The sequence below is a fragment of the Sardina pilchardus genome, chromosome 7 (genome assembly GCF_963854185.1).
Source record: "Sardina pilchardus chromosome 7, fSarPil1.1, whole genome shotgun sequence".
Lineage (NCBI taxonomy): Eukaryota > Metazoa > Chordata > Actinopteri > Clupeiformes > Clupeidae > Sardina > Sardina pilchardus.
The window spans coordinates 15939735-15965949 of record NC_085000.1 but is presented as its reverse complement, the minus strand read 5'-3'; the positions used below and the strand labels follow the sequence as shown (position 1 = coordinate 15965949).

At 48.4% G+C, this 26215-nt stretch overlaps 1 protein-coding gene across 3 annotated transcripts in view; it reads left to right on the top strand.

Annotated features, from left to right (window-relative positions):
- Window positions 1-26215, top strand: part of mtcl2 (microtubule crosslinking factor 2) — a 55738-nt gene that overhangs the window by 8922 nt on the left and 20601 nt on the right. For 2 of the 3 annotated variants that reach the window (XM_062540891.1, XM_062540889.1), the window contains exons 3-4: window positions 1076-1234; window positions 22817-22888. In XM_062540891.1, the coding sequence (XP_062396875.1) occupies window positions 1076-1234; window positions 22817-22888 (231 nt within the window). The remainder of the gene's footprint in view (window positions 1-1075; window positions 1235-22816; window positions 22889-26215) is intronic. The other variant, XM_062540892.1, reaches the window with a different exon arrangement.

The window sequence follows — 26215 nt, the reverse complement described above, 5'->3', positions numbered from 1 at the left end:
GGGTCTGAATTAGAGCGTGCTGTACAAGGGCCAGTCAGACTAGCCGTCTACAGAGAGGCATTTAGGAGCTCAGCTGCACCCTGGCATCCATTCACCAATGAAGGGAGAGAGAGAAAGAGGGAGAGAAAGAGCAGAGAGAGAAAGAGGGAGAGAGAGGGCAGAGAGAGAAAGAGGGAGAGAGAAAGAGGGAGAGAGAAGGGCAGAGAGAGAAAGGGAGAGAGAGAGAGAAAGAGGGAGAGAGAAGTGCAGAGAGAGAAAGAGGGAGAGAGAAAGAGGGAGATTCGTTCTCCACCCCCTTCCTCCCTTCCCCCAATCTCCGTCTGAATGAAATGTGTCTGATGACTGACTGAAGAGTGACAGGTTGAGTAATATCAGTAGTATGAAGCGTTTGGGAAGCTAACGCCGCGGCACATATTCTCATCAATATAAAACATCAATATAGATAGTCGGATGGCAAAGCTCAGCATCCCTGACATAGTTCACTATCCTTTGCATACATATTGGTACCCCTATCCCAAATGTCAACACAACACTATACAAATACCATCAGAAAGCAATATGATTAGGCTGTTTAATAGGAAAAATCAAAGAGTGATTGCATTTTGCCCCACACATTAACAGCCCTCCTTAAATCTGGATCTGGTTTCAGTTTCAAAGCACTTTAATAATCTCTGAGCCTCACAGGGGTGGATAAATCATAGCCCCATAAACCTGCCCAATTAAAGACCTCTGTGGAGCCATAATCCATTTAGCGAAAGACAATATCAAGACTGTGAACCTCCACACTTCACTGTTATACTCAGAAATACCACCCAGGACTACTGGATGCCCAGGGATGGATTCCTCTTGAGTAGCTCAACACATTTAGCTCAACTATTGTGCAGTTAAATTATATCATTTCCAGATATGATGTTCTGTAATAACCAACAAATTGATTCTTTGATTGAAAGAAAAGAAAAAAAAAGACTTTGAAATGAATGGACAGTTATGGCCAACACAGACAGCATGCTATCCCAATGCTCCACCTTGTTCCTCTCCTGCTTTTCTGAGGATCTATTTTTTCTGTCTTCTTCAGGTGGCCAAAGATGTCTCCATCCGCCTGCACAACGAGCTGGAGTCGGTGGAGAAGAAGAGGACCCGGCTGGAGCAGGAGAACGAGGAGCTGAGGGTCCAGCTGCAGGACCTGGAGGTGGCCAAGCAGGTCCTCCAGACGGAGATGGACAAGGCCAGAGAGGTGAGGGCTACCAGGATACCACTGGGCTGGGCGAGGGCATACAGGGAGACCTGGAGAGAGAGAGAGGGAGAGAGAGAGAGAGAGAGAGAGAGAGAGAGAGAGGGGGGGGTCTTTCATTGAAGAACAATGGTGTTTCTCTCTCTCTCTTTCTCTGTATGTATTTATGTGTGTATGTGGGTGTGTGTGTGTGTGTGTGTGTTTGAGATAGAGAGCTCATAGTGGAGCTTTGTGTCTGAACCAAGAGCACGGCTGGAGGTGGTGGTGTGGGGGGGGGTGGGCAGGGTAATATATTCAAAGCCTTGTCCTTGCTTGAGCTGTCTGCCTTTGGCAGGCAGCGAATCGTTGACTCCTCTGTGTAAATGTCATTGTGGTAAAACAGTACATAAATTCACTTTGTGACACTGCTATTGGGAATGTGCTACAGCCAGTAAGAACAGTGGACAGAGCTGCAGTGGACAGGTCAGGTAGATTACTCGAGCGATAATCCCCGGCTCGAAGGCTCGGCCACTGACATGCCACTAAATGTCTGTCACGCTTTTGTGCGTTGTGGCCACTGGCTTTAGGAACACAGGAGGGGGGGGGGCACACTGGCTAGTGGAGGTGCCAGTCTGGTTGGCACAGCTGGCTATCTGTTCAGTGACCGGCTGAGTGCCCGCGGCTTGGGGTGGAGCCTTTGTTGTTGCGCTGCCCGCCCGCCCGGCCTTCCCCTGGTGGGGAGGGAATTCTTGGCATAGCTGGTGTCCTCCTGGTGTGAGGAGCAGTGTGTGTGTGTGTGTGTGTGTGTGTGTGTGTGTGTGTGTGTGTGTGTGTGTGTGTGTGTGTGTGTGTGTGTGTGTGTGTGTGTGTGTGTGTGTGTGTGTGTGTGTGTGTGTGTGTGTGTGTGTGTGTGTGTGTGTGTGTGTGTGTGTGTGTGTGTGTGTGTGTGTGCGTGTGTGTCTCTGTGTGTGTCTCTCTGTGTGTGTGTGTGTGTGTGTGTCTGTCTCTGTGTGTGTGTGTGTGTGTGTGCTTTCTCTGGGCGCTTCTCTCTGCAGCAGAGGCCTGTGTTTTCAACAGAGCTGGCCTCCAGTGTGTGAGGAATGTCTCACTTGCTAGACTTCCCCCTGAGATGCTGTGTTTACAGAGGCTTTGGAAAAGAAACATTGGAGAGAAGTTAGAGGAGAAAGATAGAGTGAGAGAAAGGCCAAGGGCAGAGAGAGAGAGAGAGAGAGAACAGTGAGGGTATTACAGTCTGGTATGGATGGCTGAGCAAAGGCCGGCCTCCTGTGTGAATTATTGATTTTTCGCGTGCGTGCTGCATTAAATCTGTCTGAGACTGAGGCGGTCATCTCTAACCAGGGGGAGGGAGACTGGCCAGAGGACCAGATTGTTAGTGATCATGCCCCCCCCCCCCCCGCACACACCACAGGCACACACACACACACACACACACACACAGACACACACATACACACACACACACATACACACACACACACACACACACACACACACACACACACACACACACACACACACACCTAACCCCAAAAGATACAGACAGCCATAGAACGAGAAGATAAACTACCGCCGCCACAAAGGAGCACATTCAGTAGGTACAATAGTTTGGGAGAATTCCATATCACAGGGTTACCTACAGTACTAGCCTGGCATAGCCATACGTAAGCTTCCGCTCAATTTTCATTTCCCTTCACCATTACATATTAGTACGAGGGTATGTTACAACCAGGTTACCTACAGTAGCTATGACCTGCTAGTCTTCTCTCCTCTGTAAGATGAACCCTGTGAAATCAGCCCTGACCTCTAAGCCGTCCGGCCCTCAATGACACGGTCCCTTGGGGAAGCTTGGGGAGCTCCGGATTAAGTGTGGCCAACCTGCATGGCACACCTGTCTTCCCCCAATGGCCATTTGAGAGACTGCTGATCAAGGGATTTCTTCTGCGTTAAACGCTCATTCAGTGGTCACTCATTCTTGACTTTTACTGTAATGTGGACGGCGACATCCGCATATATCTGAAAATTATGATGTAGAAAGCCACGTTCCCTTCCTGGTTGGACCCTGTCCGCCAAGCGAAAACATAACCGCCTCCTGGATACAGACGGTGATATGGATCGCTCCAACTCACACCCTCCCTTGGGTCATTTCAGACCTTCCCCGAAAATTTCATCAAAATCCATCCTTAACTTTTTGAGTTATCTTGTGAACAAACAAACAGACAGACAGACAGACAGACAGACAGACAGACGGACAAACCTTGGTGAAACCCTAGCCTCGTTGGCGGAGATAATAAGCTTAGTGTGGATGGAGCCTTAGTGTGATGACGTGAGTCCAAGGCATCCCTCTCTGTGGGGTCCCCGCAGAGAGATAAATCGAAGAGGGGAATGTCCTTGATTGTCAAATGCAATGACAAAAGAAGACACTGCAAAGGCCAGAGGCAATGTCTGTGTTGCCCAGCCTTTATTTGCTCTCTCTCTCTCTCTCTCGTCTTTAGTCTCTTTCAGCACTTCTGAGCTCACATATATCACATATGTGCATATATTAGCCTTTGTTCGTGTGTGTGTGTGTGTGTGTGTGTGTGTGAGAGAGAGAGAGAGAGAGTACATGTAATTTATAGCTTAATGATTGTGGCCTTAGCATGGCCCACTTGTAGACCCATCCCTCTTTAATGAGCGACAGACGACCTGATGTATCCTTGTTGTCCACCCCCACAGTGTGCACAGACACACACACACACACACACACACACACACACACACACACGCACACACACACACGCACACACACACACTAAATATATCATTACTTCCAAAGGAAATGCCTCTCAAAGGCAGTTCCCCAGCATGTATTTATGACCTTCAGGAAGAGCTCTCCTTTGTTTTCCATGGACGGGGAAGCGTGTGCTGCAGCCGAGAGAGACACAGAGAGAGAGAGGGAGAGAGAGAGAGAGAGGGAGAGAGAGAGGGAGAGAGAAAGAGGGAGGGAGGGAGAGGGAGGGTGAGAGGGTGAGATGGAGGCAAGGTGCCCGGAGATGAAGAAGGGAGGTTAGTAGAGCAGGGGGTTATGGGGCCTGGGGCCGGGTCCTTATCAATGCTGCGCTCGTTTCCGCTGATGTGGCTTTTATCTGCAGCTCCAGCTGTGTCTGCGTCTCAGCCGTGCTGCCAATAGAGACGCAGTGGTCCTCTCTGTGTCTCCATAATGTCTTTGTCTTATCTCTATGTCTCTATGTCTTTATTACTGGAACCTCCCTCACGCCTCACCCCATCCTAAATATAACTCCCTCTCTCTATCTCTACCTCTCTCTCTCTATCTCTACCTCTCTATCTCTACCTCTCTCTGTTTCTATCTCTCTCTCTCTCTCTCTCTCTCTCTCTTTCTCCAAGGACATCACATGAATGTTAAATATCCTGGAGCTTGTTATGCAATGCTCAGGCCCCATTTTAGTTGAATCATGCCCCCTTAGAGAAAACCAGCACAATAGAAGTGAATCCTCCCATGTTTCGCTCGCTGGCGTCCCAACTTGTTTGTGTTGCTATCACACCTGTTCCATCACACACACACACGTGCGGCGCAAATGTTTGCGATCTGCTGTGCACAAACTGCTTGAATAGCCGCCGGTGTTTCTGCCAGTGTTGTTAACCAGCCCCTGCCTATGTGGCTCAGCCCACCACACACGCTGAATGGACTCTTAAGTGGACCCCTAAAGTGACCGCCATGTCCATTTAGAAGCATGTGTTGTGGCTATTACGCCCACCTGAATGCTAACCAAGTGCAGGCAGAGCTCGGGGTCAGGTCTGGCCTGCTAGTATCTGTAATTGATTGAGATAGAGGCTATTGACTGCAGACCTCGCTGAGGCTCCTAATGCAGGCAATGCTCTCCCCTCTACTGAAGCATGATTCACCACTGAGGATCTATAGCTCTGTGACTCACACCGAGTGCGGCTCTAACCCGGATGACCATTCGTGACATAAACTGATCTTAACATCCTCATACTCGACCAAATTAACAAATGGACGAGAGAGAGAGAGAGAGAGAGAGATTGAGATGGAAGAGAGAGAGAGAGAGAGATGGAAGAGATGGAATCAACGGAATATTGATGTTCCAGTAAATGTTAAGTGGCAATGAGTAAAGACATAAATTGAGATGGTTCTTCCTCCAACATCGTATAAATGTGTCACTATGGCTGGATAGAAAAGACAGCTCAACACTTAACACCTAATAGCTGTGTCTTAACAAGCAGGAACGAGATTTCATCAAGCACAAGAGCTACCTTAGCAGACCCAGTAGGGTCATTGTGCTCATTAATCCTTGAATCTCATTGCTAGACAGACTATTGATGGTGAAGCGGGCTGAATGCTGAGCGGTCATCTGAGCCTCGCAATGAGACGGGCAGCTGTGTGTGTGTAGAGGGCTGGTTTGCTCAGCGTCTTTTGTGTTGTGTACACAAACAGGATAAGACTGGGCAGATATGGGCAGCTGCTCACAGACGAGCCACATGAAAGACGACCACTATGTACATTCTCAGCTCTGTTTGATGCCCCATGTCCTCGGCTGTTGATTGAATCCTCGCTCACCGCAGGACTTTGAAATATGCTGTTACTGTAGATGCTCCAGACCACTAATGATGTGGCTGTAGCATTAGTGCTGATTGTAGCTGATGCAAGCCCAGTTGATGTGACCGGGATCTGCTGAGGCACATAGATGTAATAGATAGCCTAAATGCCTTACATTTAAACGTATTGATGCAGAGTAAGAGTATCAAATCTGTAAATGAAACCCTGTACTACCACAAGCACACTTAACCTGTCTAGAATTATCTATCTTAGAGGACGCTCATGATTGTACCTGATGAATTGGCCAGCAACTCTAAGGCCTATTGTACTGTCAGGGGCTGCAGACAGAGACTACTAGCTTTGTAGAGAACATTGTTTATGAGTCACTAACTACAACGCTTAGAACAAAGGTTTGGTACAGCAGAACCCTAACAAACACTCTGTCTGGGAGTAAATCTGTCGCCTTCATAGATTTCTGTCTCTCTTTTTTTATTTAGGCCTGGAGGACGTCTGAGGTAATTTCATGCTCCAGTAAAAGAACATGTGAAATAGAGAGGAGACGGGTCAAGTGTTGGCAGACTGTAAGATAATGACCCAGGGGTGTGTGTGTGTGCGCATCTGTGAGGCTGAGTGTGTGTGTGTGTGTGTGTGTGTGTGTGTTTTGGGTACACTCCCTAAGATGAACCGCATGGATGAGGTAAAGCTTTGAAAAATGCAGGCAGGAAAAGACCAAAGGGCCTCAGCTGTCTGCATTGCACACAGCCCCTGAGCTTTAACCCTGACCAGTAACCCCAAGAGTACTTCTGTCTAACCACGAGAGGAGTCTGCTTTCTCTCTTTCCTTCTCTCTTTTTCTCTCTCTCCTTCAGGGCAGGGCTTCTTTGATTTCTATCAGAAACTCAGACCTGTTGTTTTCTTTCTGAACCCCCTCTGCTATCTAAAGGGACATTAAAAGGCGAGCTGTTGTTTTGAGAGCATCAGATTATCTCCCCCTGGGGGCGTGATGAGGGTCTGGGAGTGCTGGAGATTTGGAGCACTCACTCACTCTGCTCTTAATGGAGGCTCTGAGGTAGAGGGGGTGTTGCTCTCAGACGCTGTGTGACTTCATGTGCGAAGCCATTGTTGTCTGGAGAGTAGTATCAAATGTAGAGAGAGTTGAGAGGTGTGTGTGTGTGTGTGTGTGTGTGTGTATGTGTGTGTGTGTGTGTGTGTGTGTGTGTGTGTGTGTGTGTGTGTGTGTGTGTGTGTGTGTGTGTCTGTGTGTGTGTGTGTGTGTGTGTGTGTGTGTGTGTGTGTGTGTGTGTGTGTGTGCGTGCGTGCGTGCGTGCGTGCGTGCGTGCGTGCGTGCGTGCGTGCGTGCGTGCGTGCGTGAGTGCGTGCGTGCGTGTATGAGTAGTGAGAAATTTCATATTGTATATGTTTCAATCATTTGTTTCACTCATTGCCACCCAAAGTCTTTGATCAAGCCAACCCCAAAAAACCTTTCATCAATCATTAGCACGCGCAGGCTTTTGTCACGGTGATTACTCATGATTGACAAGGTCGTCTCTTGACACAGTCACCGATCAGGGCTAGTTTCATCTGACGCAATGCTGGTGCCTCACGTAACAGGACATGGCCGGAGATGGGCCTCACCTGAGACAACGAAAGGGGGATCTCAAGACATGTATTTACCGTAAGCCGAACAGTTTGTATCCGTTGCAATAAACTCGAGTTTCGCCTTTGCCATCACTCAGTTTGGATTGTCTCCATTTTGTTGTATAGTTGGTCACTTTTTGGACTACATATGCGTGCAGTGCACACATGCGCGTTTATGTGTTTGCATGTTTACAGATATGTTTGAGTTTGTCAGTAATGGTTGTGTAAGATGTTCTTGATGGGAAGGGAGGGGGTTGAACAGAGGGCTAGATGAATGCATTGGTACATGATGGTTGGAGGATGGTGAATGGGAAAGACTATGTGCTTGCTAGTGCGTTCTACATGACAGCTTTCAAGAGGGCTTAATTGCTCCCCTGTGCACACTAGTGTGTGTGTGTGTATGTGTGTGTGTGTGTGTGTGTGTGTGTGTGTGTCTGTATGCACATCTGTGTGTGTGCGTGTGTGTGTGTGTGTGTGTGTGTGTATGAGTGAGAATTTGTGTTTGTGTGTCTGTGTGTGTTTTTGTGATGAAGAATTGCCCGCCATTTGAGAATTACCCATGAATTATACATCCATCCATCAGGCTAAACTGTGCCAGCGATGATGGCATGACTGGTATATGGCTGATGGGCGGGGAGGCGATGCCGCCGAGAGTTCTCCGCTCAACAAACATCCCCACAGAGATCCAGAGCCTTTTAACACACCACCCGGCACTGTGTTGTCCTCCATTATCAAAGTGCAGGGCTCAAGGCTGGCGTGTAGAAATGGGCTGGATCAAGAAACTCGGTGTTTGATTGATGAGGTCTTGAGCATTTATCCCTTTCCCTTCAAGAAACGGTGCGCAGAGTACATCAACTGGAGGTTAATATGTCTGTTTGTGACAGCGCCGCAGTCTTGGCAGGTCATTTGTAAATCCCTCTGAGAAACGCACATAAATTAAACCAACAGTCACACACACACATACAGTCACACACACACACACACACACACTGAGTCACACACACACACAGTCACAGACACTTGGTCTCCCCCACACACACACACAGATGTATGCACATGTGCGCTGCTACCTCATTTCACACAGATGCAAACTCTATTTTGGGATTAATAGCATTCTCGTGGGCCTTTCCCTTGGATACGCGACTGTAAACTTCCAAACACAGATTCTCACACATGTGGCTCTAACAAATATGCCTCTGTGGTCAACCATTCTCTCCCCATCACTCTTCCCCATGTAGACGCCATAACTACTGTCAACTTCCCACCATTATTACACAAGCTGGGAGCTAGTCACACGTTTCAGGGAAGCCAAAATGTTGCTGATTGTTGGTGCTGTCTGTTCTGTACTGCGCTCCAATATGGAGGAGTCAGAATGTAATGGATGTTCTAATATTCCTCTATCCAGACAATTCATATTTACATGGAGCATTGTCATTGAGGAAATAATACCAGAATAACCTTGCGAATCTTTTTTTTTTTCTCTTTATCCACTGACAGCTGTCATTTTAATCAAACGGAAGTGAATACATTGATCTTTCACCTCGGCTGTTTGCTAAGATTAAGGGGGACGTTTGTTCCACCAATTAAACCGTCATCGACCCACCAGCCTGTCATGCTCCCTGGGCCCTCAGGACGTCTCTGTCACTGCGATCTGTCAGGTTACTGCCGTTGTCTCTCTTGACGGGCGGGTCAGTGCACTCGGATTCCCCCGCATTTCTCCTCCTCACCCCAGCGCGTCCACTCGTTAGGCTGAGACCTAATAGGCAGGGCTGTGTGTGTGTGTGTGTGTGTGTGTGTGTGTGTGTGTGCGCGGCATGCTGGGAGTGAGGAGGACCTCGGTTACGTAAGGAGGTGCCAGCGGAGAGAGCTGTGCTGGACCTCCTCAGTCAGATCGGCTCTGCCTCACCGCATAAGCCTGTCACTGTGCGACAGAGGGGAGAGACTCGCGTTGGGCCACCAATGGAGGAGGGATTTGAGCTAGGATTGGGTGGGGTGTGTGTGTGTGAGTGTGTGAGAGAGTGTGTGCATGTGTGTGTGTGATACAAGAGAACTCTCACTGTGTTAAGTAAAGCCTTTCACAAAGCTGGCGTTATTTTCAGATCTCTTTTGACATGTTTCACAAAGTGTTACCAAAGCACTGTTTATCACCGAACAGTCACCTTCCCTTCACATCAACAGCCTAATCCTCAAGTTGGAATCTGCAAGGACACTCTCATTGGACAGCCCATTGTTGCGTGTGTGTGTGTGTGTGTGTGTGTGTGTGTGTGTGTGTGTGTGTGTGTGTGTGTGTGTGTGTGTGTGTGTGTGTGTGTGTGTGTGTGTGTGTGTGTGTGTGTGTGTGGTATTTCTGAGTGTGTGTGTGTGTGTGTGTGTGTGCCACGATCACATCATCCTGTGTGCCCCCCCCCCCCCCCCGGGAGTCTCTCTACCTTGTCACACACAGTAGTTATTAGATCAGTCTGTCATTAGCCATTAGCTGCCAGGGGCATCAGTGAGGGGACAGGCCCTGATCACCTTACATAAGGATTACGTAAAGCCGCCCGTGACAAAGGAACCACTGTCCCAACCCGGCTCTGGACCGACCGTCACCAGTGACCAGGCCTGTCCACACCCCTGGCAGTTCCAGGTCAGGCGCCCTGTGCGTTCGCCCTGGACGTTGTTCAGTGGTCAGTCCGTGAGGAGGACAGTAAATGGTGAGGAGATGGAGAAGAGAGATTTAAGTGTGAGAATGGTGTCAGGACAATCATGGCTTTATGGGTTGTTCCCTTCGCCTGAGAAGAGACGCCATTATGGCCGCTCCTGCTCATAACCTGTCAGACACGGTCAGGGGGAACGAGCGAGTGAGTGGAAGAGTGCAGAAGAGGGGGAGAGAGAGAGGGGGGGAAGAGGTGAAAGGAGAAGAGGAATGGTGGGATGAAGAGGGGCGAAAGAGAAGGAAAGTGGTGAAGGGATGAGAGGATGAGGAGGAGAGGAGGTGGGAAGGTAATGAGATAGAAAGTGAGTTATGTCATGAGAAGGGCAGACAGGGCAATCGGCAGGGCGAGGAGAGGCTCTCCCATCAGCAGCTAATGTCATCTATCAGTCCATGGGCCACGATCACCACAGCGTTCAGAAAAAGAGTAGTTGTGTGCACATCCCACCCTCGTTAAATGGAGAGTAGCTTCAATAAAAAGAATATAATGTCCGCAACACTGCTATTTGCTCCCGTTTAACGTTTAAAAAACAAGCAACGTTTCGACCCTACTGGGTCTTCATCAGGCGAATTATCATTTGCCATTTGCCTGATGAAGACCCAGTAGGGTCGGAGCGTTGCTTATTTTTTTAAACATTAAATGGGAGCAAATAGCAGTGTTGCGGTCATTATATTCTTTTTATCCAAGACAACCACAGGCCTTCTGGTTAAAATGGCCTCCTCCCACATAGCAGAACTCCTTCTACAGAGACTGCTGGTGCAAAGAGACCCTCGGAGCAGCGTCCAAACTTGGCAGAAGAGGAAAGAGGAGATGGAGACCCCACTGTGATAACAGGAGCTTCACCTCAGATGGTAAAGCCAGTGATCTCCAAGTGATTAAAACGTCACCTGCCACAGGCTTCCAGCTAATTAAAGTGAAGTGCTGAATCTCCTTAGCACCTCCTCTGGATTAGGGTGAGAGAGATGAGATTAGAGGTGTTATAACCTTGTTGCCATAAGTAGAGTCTGAGCTGTTGTGTGAACAGGAATATCAGGAGGATCTGGAGAACATGGGCACCTGAGGGGTTAGCACGACCCAAACGCTCCAGTCGTAGCTAGCGCTGGATTGAATTGGCTGGTTCTGGTTCGTTTTGTTCAACAGAAACAAAATGTTTCTATTATGTTTTTCATAGGGGGTTATTTGTTTGTTTGTCTGTCTGTCTGTTTGTTTGTTTACAAGATAACTCAAAAAGTTATGGATGGATTTCGATGGAATTTTCAGGGAAGGTCTGAAATGACCCGAGGACAAAACGATTACATTTTGAGTGATCCGTATCACCATCTGGATCCAGGAGGCAGATATGTTTTCGTTGTTTGCGCTCTCTGAGTGCTTTTCTAGTTTTGGAAATGTAGTTATTTGTAAAGCTTTTTCAATGAGGTTGCATAGCAGTAACATCAGTTTTGAGAAAGTGAGCTCAACCCATCAGGCTTTGCCTAAAGGCAGATTATTCCTTCAGTTTTGTAGGTCAGCCTTCAACCGTGACCACTGGGCCCTGGCCATGTCCACTGAACCTGTGAGTGACCAGCTGGCCGCTCTGTTCTGATCTGCCGCTCTGCCCGTTTGATTTCCCTGCTGACTGGCACACAAAGCCCCACCTCCAAGATGGGTGGAGTGGCACAAAGGTTTCAGCCTCATTGACCTCTTTTTCAGCAGCCAGAGAGAAAGATGGCAGAGCTCTGCACCATAGGAGCACCTCAGTTGGATGTCATTGTGCATTCATAGAGTCTCTTTCAGAATGTTTGGGCTGAGGCTTTGGTACATTCACTGATCTCTCTCACATGTTCCCTCTCTCTCTCTCTCTCTCTCTACAGTAGTTCTTGTCATCAGCCTATCTGCTCAATCCACCCTTGTTATTTATTCCCGGAGGAATTGATGTGCTCTGCCAAAAATTGGTGAGAGGTTGGTTGGTGTGTGTTATGTGAGCGAGTTTGTCAAGTGCACTATCGTGGGAATATGTGCATAGCAGGGATGGCGAATTTCTATCTCTGTGTGTGTGTTGCTGTTGCTGTGTGTGTGTGTGGGTGTGTGTGAGAGTGAGCGAGAAAGAGTTTGTAATGACAGCCTAAGACACTTCCATATTGGAGATTTTTTCCTCCTGCTTGGACCGTATCCATTTCTGGTGCCATCTGTCTCTAGCGTGAGAACTGAAGCGTTCCATTTTCTTTTGTTGCCTTGGCACCAGACACCCAATAGCCTCTCTTAGCCCCTTGGATATAGTTCCTTTCTCACTTCCTGTTCCAAACACTGTACACAAAACAAAGATGAGGATGGACTTCCTCCTCCAAACTCAGCCAACTCACCGGGCTCCCTCACGGTGCCCCATGTCCCACTTTGTGCCAGCGAGCCGCCACCTTAATGAGCGTCAAGCGCTTGCGATTTCGGTTAATGAGCGAGTGGTAAAGCATGTGCTGGCTGATTGAATTCCTCTGGACGGGGCGGAGAGAGAGAGGGGGGGGGGGGGAGAGGGACACAAAGCTCAGTTCATGTGGCAGCTGCTTCGGCCCCTCTGCCATCGTGCCCGCTCCCCTGGCACGCCGTCGGGCGCTCCTATCCTGGTGTCTCTCCTGCGTTACCTAGCTAGAGCGCAAACAGACCAGAGTTATTCTTGACATCATTAAATGAGGTGCCACAAAGCAGGCTATGTGCTATTTCCGTTGCTAGGAGGTGTCTGTTTACAAAGGTGCTCTTCCACTGTTGAAATACCCATCTTGGGGATTTGCTGCAAGGGTAGAATAGTGATGTGTTTGCTATTGCCTCTTATTCACGACCACTGCTGGTTTTATACGGCTATACTTTATTACTAATGAAATATGCCATAGAGTCCTGTCAGGTCTTCATGTCTAAGACAATCTTGCTGAGAATGAGTGATGCTTTTTAGGCCTTTCATAACTGATCATCAATTTCTCCCTGCCATATTATTGGCCAGAACGTGCTGTCTCTTCTTCCTTGTCCTAACAAAAATGTTCTCGAGTCTGATGAGGTTTTACCTCCCTTCAGTCACAGGGCTCAGTGGCTCTGCATTCATATTCATGGTCATGCTCCCCTAGAGGCTGTGTGTGTAGATATGTCCAGAGTGGTAGATAAAACAGAGTGGCGACACTCCCATAGACCTCCATAGGAAAAAAATGTCAGCGCTTTTGTCAGGCTATTCTTCTGCGTTATGGGAGTTTTGGAACTATTAACAGCCAATCTCTTGGTCAGTAGTCAATGAGTTCATTGATTACACCCTCCAGCACCCAGAAGTACTACATCGCAGAGTGTCGTAAGTAACTCTCTCTTTCTATGGCTCTGGAGATGTCCAGGCACCCCTGGACCCAGTAGGGCCCTCCACCGCACCTGAGCACGGTACCGTCTCCCCGGCCCCGTCCACCACGGGAGCAGTGTGTGGTGTTGATTGCTATTGCATTGGGGTTCAATAGAAGCGATCTGCTGGAGTCATGTTTGGTGTTAAAGCCACAGCTGTGTACAATTGTCAATGCGTTCAAGGCAGCTGCTTATTATTTATATTAGTGAGCCATCAGACAAGATGCGTTGTTTTGCAGTGAGGTGTCTTTTTTCTGTTCTGATTCCCGACTATTAGCCGCAGCTTATACATTGATTTTGCAAGATTTTTTCAGCTATGAGGTTAATACACGGGAGTAGTTAATATGGTATGAATATGGTTTTGTTTCTTATAACTTAAACACTGCCCTGCGGCTTATACACAATGCGGCTAATGCACAGGACATGACTGTAAAGGTTTTACGCGCTGTTTTATGCACCAAGAGCGCTTGCCGGTTTTTGCGCCTGCTACGCCTCTCGTTTTTGCGGCGTCTCCCTGAGTGCCTGGAATTGGAAAAAGTTCAACTGCAAGTGGGAAAGTGCCCGTGCTTTTATGATAAGTGCACCTCGCGTTTCATAAACAGCAAAGCGCATCAGGTCTGATCGTTACCTTACAGAGCAATGAGGCTGTTTCTCTCTTTCTTACACACACACACACACACACACACACACACACACACACACACACACACACACACACACACACACACACACTCTTTTGTGTCTCTTTCTTTGTCTCCGGTTGTGTTTTCACATTCACTAGTGTTCCAGCATTAGCCAGTGCATAGCAGTGCTCCTGGTGTTATATGAGTCACATGGGTCTCCTCCGGTTTGGTATTGTGGAGCCGTGCGGGAAGTGACTGGTCTTACTGGTGTGGAATTAATCTTTTAAAGTGATCTTTTAAAGTAATCTTTTGCAAGTAATCTTTTAAATCTTTTAAATCGCAATGAAAAATAAAACCGTAAAGCTGAACACATTAAAAATCCTCTCTCACAGAACATTCAGGAACTGATATTTCCTTTAGGTTGGTGCGCGAGGAATTTGAGTTCCACAAACAGGAGGATACGTGCATGCATTGTGTTCTGTGTCAGACTTTACTGAGAATGTGACATGTGACAATCTGAACAGATGGAATCATCATCATCATGCAGCTTCCTCGTCCTTCCCCAAAAGAAAAAACACATCCAAAATAAACAATGAGGAGACAATTCAGCAGCAAATCCCCTCCCCCCTAAGCAGCACTCGATCTAAATCCCTCTGACTTTCTCATCAAATCTCAATGACAAGCAAGGCGGGCGTGGAGGGGATTACCCTGGCCCGCCGCACTTCGATTGGCGCCAGTCTTTTTGATTAATGTTTGAAGTTGCTAGATAAATGTCACCGTCTTTGACATTTACAGCGCCCGTGAACGCAAACAGTGGGATCATACTTGCCCTGTCGGCTAGGTCAGCAGCTCGGAGAAACACTGAAGGTTCTCTCTCCCCCCAATCCCCCCCCCCACAGCCGCCAAAAAAAACCCCATCATCGCTTCACGGTGCTGTATGACAAAGACCTGCCGATGCTTTTCACCTGTCTATTGTGTGTGTGCACAGCACAGCACAGGTGAGAAATGGCCCTGCTAGCTCAAGGCCATTTGAGCATCATCGTGGAGGAGCTTGAGAGTGTGGCCGTTTGTCAGTTTGTCACGTGTATTCAAAGCACGAGGTCACTCGGGGGGCTGACTGGACAGGGTGTGAGGGAGAGATAAAAGCTCATTCCACACCCGAAATGACCTTTCAGAGGAACCTGGGTCATTCATCACTGGAGAGGCACTCTGCTGGTGCTGCGCTGAGTTCACAGATGCATTTCCACATGATGCATAACATGGGCGACTCAAGCCATGCATGCACACGCCACTGATATGACACTGAACCAGCTCAGATGTGATCACACAGTACTGCTGTCACATGCTGGAACACAAAGCTTAGACATGGACAGCCTAGAGCATGTAACACTTTATACCGGCCAAACTCTCTCTCTTTCACACACATACGCACACACGCACACAGACACACACACATACACACAGACACACACAAACACAAACACACTCAAGCACACACACACACACACACATTCACAGAGAGAGACACAGAGAGAGAGAGAGAGAGAGAGAGAGAGAGATAGTCCCTCCATCCCTAAACCTGGAGGGTTTTGGCTACAATTACAGAAGCATTAGCCTAACGCTAATTATGACTGGAGTCCAGTAACCTTGTGCAAATGCGGTCGCCCCGCGGACACAGAGCCCAGCATCTGCTCTCAGTGACAACACGGCTGACCTCAGCGCAGCGCTCTTAGGGCACACTCATTAGGAACACAGCCTCAGCCTCTACCACTGCAGAGAGGGGGCATGATAGGGAGCCCCCAAACTTTACACCCTATTTTTAGAGGTGTGTGTGTGTGTGTGTGTGTGTGTGTGTGTGTGTGTGTGTGTGTGTGTGTGTGTGTGTGTGTGTGTGTGTGTGTGTGTGTGTGTGTGTGTGTGTGTGTGTGTGTGTGTGTGTGTGTGTGTGTGTGTGTGTGTGTGTGTGTGTGTGTGTGTGTGTGTGTGTGTGTGAGGGGTTTTCAGCGGGAGACACCCTGTCACACTGTGATGGACAGATGGGTTTTAGAGGCAAGCCACACAATGTGTGGAGAAGAGACGTGTGTGTGTTTACATACGTATGTGTGTGTGTGTGTGTGTGTGTGTGTGTGTGTGTGTGTGTGTGTGTGTGTGTGTGTGTGTGTGTGTGTGTGTGTGTTTGTTTGTTTTGGTTATAACATATGGCCTCACCCCATGCCTATGTTGTAACAGTTGCTGTCCAGTCAGGTGCTCTCATGTGAGAGTGAGGGAGGAGAGAGAGAGAGAGAGAGAGAGAGAGAGAGAGAGAAGCAGAGATGGACAGAGAGAGGGAGGAAAGGGATCCGGGCGCGTTTACACGATAGTTATTGAAACCACCAAATGATATATCAGAAAGCAGATGCAAATTTGTATTTGCATGATTATAGAGTTGCAGCTGTTGCTCTTTGAGTGGGAGAGGGTTGTTATCCTCTTATGGTGTGTGTGTCATAATAACAGGTGCTTTCTCATGTGTCACCGTCAGTGTGTGATCGGCGTGTGACGCTGGGAAAGCAGAAGAGGAGGAGGGAGAGGAGGAGGTGGAGGAGGAGGAGGAGGAGGAGGAGGAGGAGGAGGCTGGGCCAGCTGGGAACACTCACTTCCTTTTCATGGGGCCTTTTCAAGTGCAGGGATGAGGCATGCTAATCACATGGTGTCCGGCCTGTCACCCCGCTCACCACCAGAAGCACAGCAGGGGGATGGGAGGGGGTTAGTGTGTGTGTGCTGTGTGTGTGTGTGTGTGTGTGTGTGTGTGTATGTGTGTGTGTGTGTGTGTGTGTGTGTGTGTGTGTGTGTGTGTGTGTGTGTGTGTGTGTGTGTGTGTGTGTGTGTGTGTGTGTGCATGGGGGGGGGGTACTGTTACTGTCTGCTAACAGTGCGCGGAGAGGGAAAATGTTACGTGTCAAGAGGATTTCAAGGACTTCGATTTTCTGTCTGCTTTCTCCCCCCACTCTCTCTCCCTCTCTCTTTTCCTTCTGTCCTGTGTTTCCCTCCCCCCCCCCCTCCTTGCTGTTCTTATCTGTCAATTTGTTCCATCGGCCTCTGCTGCTGCTGTTCAGAACGCTGAGTCCATGCTGGAGAGCTGTTGTCATGGAAACCCATTATGGCCTGCAAGCGGCGGTTGTGGGGTATTGGGCTAGGCAGGCTTTGCATGGCTGTGTGTGTGTGTGTCTGTGTCTGTGTGTGTAGGTGTGTGTGTGTGTGTGTGTGTTTGAGTGTATACAGGCTGTGAGTGGCTGTATGTAAGTGTGCGTGTGTGTGTGTGTGTGTGTGTGTGTGCAGGCTGTGCGTGGCGGTTGACTAGGGGGGATTTCAGAAAAGCATCCCAAACCATCCTCCCCCTCAGCCTCCTGCACATCTCCATCTTTCCCACACATGGCCTCTCTCTCCCTTTGTCCCTTTTGTCTTTCCTTTTTGTTTTCATCCCTCTCTCTCTCTGACTCTCTCTCTCTCTCTCTCACAGGCGTTCTAACTCCTCTCTGACCCTCACCGTTTCCTCCAGTCATTTAATTCGCCATATTTATCTCCCACTTGTAGCAGTGATTTGATGGACATTCTTAAGAACAAATGTTTTCCCCTGTAATCTTTCTCTCCCTTCTCTGTGTCTGATTTTGAGCGCTGGGGCAGCAGTGTTCTCCCTGCGGGGTGAGCGAGGTCTTAGTCTTATGGTGCATTCCAGACAGCATTTAAACTAGTGGGATGTGGGATTTATCCTACCTCCAACTACGAAAGATGCACTGGAACGCCTGTCGAAGTGGGAGTTCCTACTCGCGAACTCTTATGAGCTCAACCTGCCCCGACCTCAACAAAATGAAGTGGGAGGATTATGGCGGCGCCCATGGAGACATGCTCCGTGAGGGGTAACTTCAAGGAATACGCTATAAACTTTAGAGTAGGGTTGTTTTAGACACGGTAATTAACTTGTTCTTCATATTATGACTTAAAATTGTGTCAACAAAGAATACAACGTATTGTGAAAGTAACGTTATAACGTTATACAGTTAGCCTAGCCTAATATGCTAACGTTACGGCGGTATGCTAACGTTACGGCGGTCACCCATGTTTTCTAAACCTCCCACTCCAAAATGCTTGGAACGCTTTGAAGTGGGAGGTAGAACCTTTCAGGTAGGGTAGGTCCCACCTCCCACTTGTTTGGATGAGGTCTGGAATGCAGCATTAGGCCTCACTGTGACTCTGTGAAAAGGAGCCCCTGAGCTTCTCCGCTGGGCCATTGTTGCGCTGTGCAACATGCGGCATCACAAAGAAGGCCGCTTAAAGGCGCCCCAAAGGCGCCCCAGCAGTCAGGGCATCCCCCAGAATTCCATAGGAGCGGGTAAGGGGGGCGGCCGTCACCTCTGCCCGTTCCCCCTACCGATGTGCTGGGCATGACAAAGTCTTGAGCGGCAAAACAAATGCCAGGGCACGTTGCCAGCACACATGCATATGTCTCCAGTGCCACTCTTCCATGCGGGCTCGTTACAGCTAGCTTCTGTCTTTTGTCAGCAGGACACACACACACACACACACACACACACACATACACACATTTATGTCACATGCATAGCATACAAATTAAAATGCACCATTCCCTCTTGTTCCTCCATCTTTCTATCTCAACCCTGACTTTCTCTCTCTCTCTCTCTCTCTCTCTCTCTCACTCACAGATGCGTAGCAGAGCATATTAAGCATGCTGGTGCTCGCTCTCGCTGCTTCTGTTAGATGAGGGTAGAAGCGAGATTCACACATGCACTCACACACTCTCTCTTTCACACATTCACACACACACACATACACAGACACTCACATGCATACTGACTGACTAGAGAACACCAGCGATTGTGCTTCCACATAAACAAAGGAAACAAAGGCAGGATTGTATTGTCTGCGTTGGATTGTTAGAGTCTCTGGTATCCCCACACTCTTTCTTACACTCATCACATTCAGTGCCATGTGCAGCAAGACAGGCTATATCTGATTCCTCTCGGCATTACCCGAAGGTTATCACATTGATTGGATACGTAATGTAATATAGTACAATGAAATCACACTGGGTGAGCAATTTGCAGTCAAATTGGAGTTCCACAGGGACCTGTTCTGGGGACATTGTGAATCCATTTTGTTCAGAGTGTAAATGTATTTGAAGCTGCTCTCTGTGTTCTGGCTGGTTTTCTTCCAGCCCCTTTTGGCACCAAACAAAAGTGTTGTTGCCGTTTCACATGGAGAATTTGAATCTGACTCTGACTTTGGCGTTGCCATCTGATCCATCTGGTGGTCAACTGATGGGCGTGTGGGACATCTTTCTCCCTGCACACAGAGGGGTCATGGCCTCATCTATCTGAGTTGCCAAGGAGCTCTGGGTCCCGTTACTTCTCTGTCCAACAGACTCAGCATATCTCTCCACCTTTCCTCTCGCCCCTCCTCCCATCCCTCCCATCTGTAACGTTTTTGATGGCACATACACCAGCACATAACTGGACTATTACATAAAATGCTAGAGCGTTACATAAGGGTAGCTGGATGACAGCAGCTTAGCACCATTGGATGGTAATGGCATCAATTGGTCTTGTGTCTAGGTGGACTGTCCATCTCTCTCTCTCTATCTCTCTCTCTCTTCATCCCCCTCTCTTTCATTAGTGCAGTGCTGGGCTGTGCCACCATGGTCTCTGCATGAGACACTAGTTGCCCTGTCCAGTTTAATGTCTCTGCCCCCCCACCCCCCACCCCACCCCTCTCCCACATGACTCTCCCAGCACAATCGCCAGGCCTTTGGCTGGACCCAGCCCTAGTTATGCAACGCAAGGCAGGGAAAGGGAGAAGGGGGGGGGGGGGTGTTTTCAGCCTGGCTATTCACTTCCATAGACAAGGTGGGGGTGGGGAGGGGTGGGTGGGGGTGGGGAGGGGTGGGTTGGGGTGGGACAGGGAGGAGAGGGAACTGAGCGCGTGCAGTGGAGCGGAGCATCATGAGTGACCGCTCTCATGCTGGTAGTCCCCCATCTCTCTCTCTTTCTTCCTCTCTCTCTATCTCTCTCCCTCCCTCCCTCCCTCCCTCCCTCTCTCCCTTTTTCTTTCATTCGTTCATATATGACCTGGGTTTAGGAAGCAACAAGGCATTTCATAATTCATTCAATTTGTGGTGTGACATGGCCCTGTGAAAGCATTAAAATGCTGCTAGAGTTCTTCACCTGGCCCCTCTCTGCTTCCTGAGTCAGTTCCATACGCACCGGGCCTGTTACAAAGGTCTCACTACCCAGAGAAGCACTGATGTGGAACCTGTGTAGACTTAAGCCTGGCCATGAAAACAACCGCCCTGCCGCTGTTGCTGCTGCTCAATCAGAATGTTCTGTAGAATATGATGTAGAATAGAATAGAATCTTCTGTAGAATATGATGCCCAACCCTCAGCCCATACCTAACCACATAACAGGCTTAATCCGTGACTCTTATCAGTGCCATCGCCGTGTCCCCTCCGAGCTTCACACCCGTTGCACAATACCTAGTTAGACAAGCCCAGGCCATCTTCTCTCCAATCTCTCTCCTTCTCCCCCATGCAAGCTCCGCCGTGCTGGCGAGCTGAGTCGTGGTGAGATCACTTCCACCTGTTGATCAGGTTTCCTCCAGCACTCTCTTGTTACACGGTGTTGCGATACAGGTGTACAGCGGTGCCCGCGTGCTGACTCGAGACCCGAGGCGGGGCAGGTGACAACACACCACACATACACACACTTGGTTCCCATGCGTGGGTCGGTGAGCGGAAGGGTGTGTCTCGGCGTTTTCTAGCGTGATTTATTAATCTGGTGGCTGGATGGCTGGAGAGATAGAGATGCGTATGTGCGTGGGATGGTGGGGGTTGGGGGCTGCTGGGTAGCATGCTTTCACTGCAGTCCCACTGGAGCCGGCCCCTAATGAGGTCCTTGATTATGCATGTTTTATCATTAATTCACCACGCCGGCTCCAGCTCGCTCTCTCCCGAGATCTCACATGCTAAGAGCCGAGCGAAGCTTTTCTGCGTGTGCGTGTGTGTGTGTGTGTGTGTGTGTGTGTGAAGGTGTGTGAAGGTGTGTGTGCGTGCGTGCGCACGAGCGTGCGTGCGTGCGAGCGTACGAGCGCGCGTTTGTGTGTGTGTGTGTGTGCGCACATGTGCACGTATGTGTGTGTGCTTGTGTGTGTGTCTCTGTGTGTGTGTGTGTGCGTGCGTGCGTGTGTGTGTGTGTGTGTGTGTGTGTGTGTGTCTCTGTGTGTGTGTGTGTGTGTGTGTGTGTGTGTGTGTGTGCACGTGGCACTCAATGACCTTAGGTCTGAGGCCGCTGCACGCTGTGGCTATGACATAGCAGGCCTGGTCCATTGCATCAACTTGGCAGAGGAGATGGAATGTGTTGTGGCTTGAAGAAGGGGGGGAGGGAGGGCTGAGACAACCAGAGGGAAGGAGAGAGGGAGAAGAAAGTTACCGGGTAGGAAACTAGAGGTAGGATTTGGAAAATGTTAGCAGTAAGACAATAGTCTTACTTAGTAACAGTACAAATAAGAGAGAGAGAGAGAGAGAGAGAGACAGAGAGAGAGAGAGAGAGGCAACGGAGCGGTCATTTCTCTCTCCAAATGCCCATGCATCTGACTCACCCTGGCCAGTTCTGAGAGCCAGAAAAGTTGGTCAATACAGTGGCGGATCAATGCTGCCATTATCATTCTCCACAGGCCTATTGATTTGTGTAGGGGAGTTTAGCGCCATTAAAAGGCTTTTTGCCATGTGCTGGGACTGCTCTGTGTCATTGGCAGCAGAGGAGAGCATATGACCGGATTGAAGTGGGGGCAGAAATTGATTGGATTGGATTTGTGGGTTGGTTCTGGTCATGCCACCATGTTAAAGCCTGTTATCTCCGCGAGCCTCTTCTGCTGCCACTCTGTTTGGGCCACTGCTGGTGTGGTGACTGTGGCCGCGTGTTGTTGTCACAGCCTCAGCCTCTCAGTGCTTCAGGAGGACGCTGTTTTTGTTTTGGCCGCACCATTGTGCTGCTCAATCATGTGCGGCGTATTATCCCCCCCCCCCCCCCCCAGTCTGTTTCCTCATTCGATTTCCTCTTTGTGTTCGCCGGCGGAGGGCCCGGTTGCCATGGGAACGGCGGTGCCGAGAGATAGCTTACGCTGCAGACTTGTCAGCGAGGTCTCGAGAGCGCACCCGCCATTGCCGCCACCGCTGCCGCCACCTCGCGCTCCGTCACCACGGAGAAGGGGGAAGAAAGGGTGATTTATGGGCACATAAAATAACACAGCCAGACGCAGGTGACCTGAGGGAGGACGATAAGGGACGGTTGGAGCATCCGGTTGTGCCCCCCCCCCCACCACCACCACCTCCACCACCACCTCCACCCCCAGCCATCCTCTAGACGTCCATCCCACGCCACTCCAACCTCTCTCTCTCTCTCTCTCTCTCTCTCTCTCCTTCTGTCCCTCTCCATTCACAGTCTGTCGTTGTTTACATTTCCAAAGCTCAGCCAGGTGTAAATCGCACGCGATCAGTATCTCCGTGGTGATAAACTTCACCGTGGCAATGACTGATGACACAGGGCAATGTGCGGGCGGAGGGAGAGGGAGAGGGGGAAGGGAGAGAGAAGGGGAGGGGGAAGGCAGTGGGGGAGGGCTGAGGAGCCTTGGTCATTATTTTTGGTGATTAACGACCGCTAATGATTTTTCCATTCGTTTGTGTTTCCACAGCAGAACTCCCAGAAGAAGCGAGCCAGTGATCGACGCTCCAACAGCAAGCCGGAGAAGAAGCCCACTCCTCAGGTAGTGCCCGGAGACCTTCTGTTTACCTCCCACTGTACTCTCTTATCTCTTATTATTCGGTGCTTAGCAGTAAAAGACAGACAGCCGGCCGGTGTTTCCACGTGCCCCGAAGGCCTAATGATTTTTAAGACCGTCAAGAAAATCAAAACACAAGAATGATGCCACCCTCTTCAAATTTAAAGCGGAGACATCGATCTCCTCTTTATGGGGGGAGTTTTATGGCCGGATTGATTTTGGCATGTGTGGCAACAGCCCATTAAACCTTCTTTCTGAGCGAGGCTTTCAGTTGGGATGCGGTCCACTGTTTGTCAGGTTGATGACCCACACTGTTAGCAGCAATGGGCAGAGGAAGGGAGAGATGTCTTACGCAACGTCCCTCTCTGAAGAGCGGACGGAGGCAGGCCACTTGGGATTGTTCTGGCCACATACTTTCAGCTAGAGCCACTTTGCCGCCTTTGTTTTCAGTAATTACCATCACATATCGCTCTGCATTAGCATCGACCTCCTCACAGTCAGTCATTGTATGGCCCGTTATGCAATGGATGTGCAAGAAGTACATTCGACTGCTTCACAAACAAAGTACTCTGCTAAAGCACGCGTTGTGTCAGTGGCTGAGACTGCCATTGTGGCAGGAGAACGGCTGCCCACACTGACCAAAGGCCGAGAGCCGAGAGCCGATGGCACAATCACTCCCTTCACTGTTGTCTGTCACTACCGTGCAGAGGCGGACATCCCGGGTTCAGAAAGTAAAAGTCATGCCAAGTGCCTTAGCACCAAAGTCATGTACTTGATCCAACCATTTAGTGAACCATCTCGTCCTAATTAGCAGCCAGGTAGATCAGATGATTATTGATATCAACTGTGTTAAATGCACTGGTAGAAAGAGTATATGGCAGGACTTTTACTCTCTGGAACCAGGAATGTCCGCCTCCGCCTTCACCGTGGAATATCTGATTCATTGTTCAGTTTTTCTATTCAAGATTTTATGCAAAGTCGTGATTGAGTTTGACTTTAGTTCATTAAGCAAGACAGGTGTCTCAGAGTAAGGGAAGAAGAGGGGTTAGAAATGCACATCATGTAGGCCATTCATCATCCCCCGAGTCAGGGCTGACCCTCTAAAGATGGTCACGTGCTGTCCTCTGCTCCGCGAGCCTCCGCGAGTATTATTACAGTGCATGAAAATGCACTGTACTGTTATTCCTAGACTTCTTATTCCTCTTATTATTATTATTCCGCTTACCACTTTTTCTGCAAGCAATTTCTCTTCAACCGTTTAACTTAGAAACTTCATTCAAACTCTGTAACGTAGGTCTTCTAATGGATCGGGTTGGTATGACTTTTCCACTTTGTAACTTTTATACTTTTCAAACTATAAATTAAAAACTATTAAAATTTCCCCATAGACTTAACATTGTGATCATGACATCATAGAATCTTTATGCAAATGTGAACCACTCAGAGCAAATCAGAAGCCTGCGTTGTACACAGAGGCGGGAGTAACAAAAAAATCAGAAAACAATGGCGGCGGCCCTGGGGGTCGTAACTGGAAATATTAAATGTGAATTAAGGTTTCTTGACCACTTTTAATGGTTTATTTTGACACGATTTGTTGTTTATATTCGACATAAATGTGTTCAGGACATACAGATCATTGTAGCCAATTTGTAGGTTAACATAAGCTCTCTAACGGTAGAGTTAGCTTGTTACCTTGTTGACCCATGATAACTAAATCGCTAGCACACTGAAATGAACTACTATCGTGTTTCTGTACAACATTACTTGTTGTCAACATAAAAACATTAAAACGGATTGTTGTGTGTATGCCACCTGAACATACTTGGGCTAGATAAACCACTGGATATAATCTGAAGCACTAGACTGTCACGCTAACTAGCAGGCTATGTAGGCAACAAACAACTTGGACTGGTCCTAGCTTGCTTCTGCTATTATTAGTCCACATCTGGCAGCACATCTGGCATATACGCACAAAGTGCAGTTAACGTAACAAACCAAACGATTTCCGACTAAAACAAATAGCCTAACGTTATCAAGCCAGGCAAAATTGCTAGCATAGGCTTCTTGAATTAAAATAACGCAGACCACGAGAGACCTAAATAGTTCAGTTGTAAATAAAGCTAACTTCACTGAATCAATGTCAACTCCCGGTGTTGATCCCCGTCTTTTGGCAGGCGATTAGGCATAACATTTTAATGTTTACCACAGTTAATACTACTCCGTTGAAACTCATAGCCTACTGCTTCATCTAAAGTTAGGCTACAACCAGGATGAATATTGTAATACTCCAGACACTTTGTCACACTTGAGGGAAATTTCCCGTGCTTTATTTATCAACCAAGTAAATATCACAACCGAGTTGCTGTTTTAGCCACAACTCACGCTTTAACAGAGCATTCTTTAACAGACCTAACTCTATGTGTCCAACTCTTTCACTCTCCGACTCCGACCTAGTATATATATAGCAAAGATTCTAGAACAGAGCAAGGTGGATCAGTTGCGTCAAAAGAATGAAGTACGGTACAGGGCGCCATTTCGGTAAGCTCAGCAACATTTCTGACACAGTTCCAATCATATAAACCCACCTCAACAGCTGTTTTTGCCGTTGCCAGCTGTTTTTTGTTTTGTTTTGTTACTCGGTAATGATCTGGCCGTGTGAAAGGCACGATTTATTACTTTTCGGCTTACCAAAATGGCGCCCATAGAGCGTTAAAATGTACTTCAAAAAATCCAACGTATTCTCCGGCCAGTGATCCATCTTGCTCTGTTCTAGAATCTTTGATATATAGCCTGCGATAACAAACACACGCAAACACAAAACTCCACCCCCAAGTTCCCCTTAAAGGGACACAACTATTTCAGGAAATCAACAGGTAACAGAACACATCACACACAATAAAGAGGATATCACAATATGATAACAATGTAATTCGGCTACACAGCCTGCCGAAATGACCGTTGAATATTTTATCAATTTGAAAAATATAGACCTAATCATTCAGCCAATAACGTCGGTGTCGCCTAACTGTGATTTTTGTGTGCAATGCACCCTAGCTCTTCTACAGTCACAATAATGCAATACAATTATCAAGTCAAGTCACATTTATTTATAAAGCGCATTTTTGTATACACAAAGTGCACACCCAAAGCGATGTTTAACGTAGGCAATGTGAGCCTGCATAGACAGTAAAAGAATGACCTCTGAAGATTTCACCATTTCTAAAAAAGTTGATTTATCCACACATTTTGTCTACACAAATGATCTCTTGCTGTGATCCCTCGTGCTCTCATCCTAAATTGCAGAGTTTATTG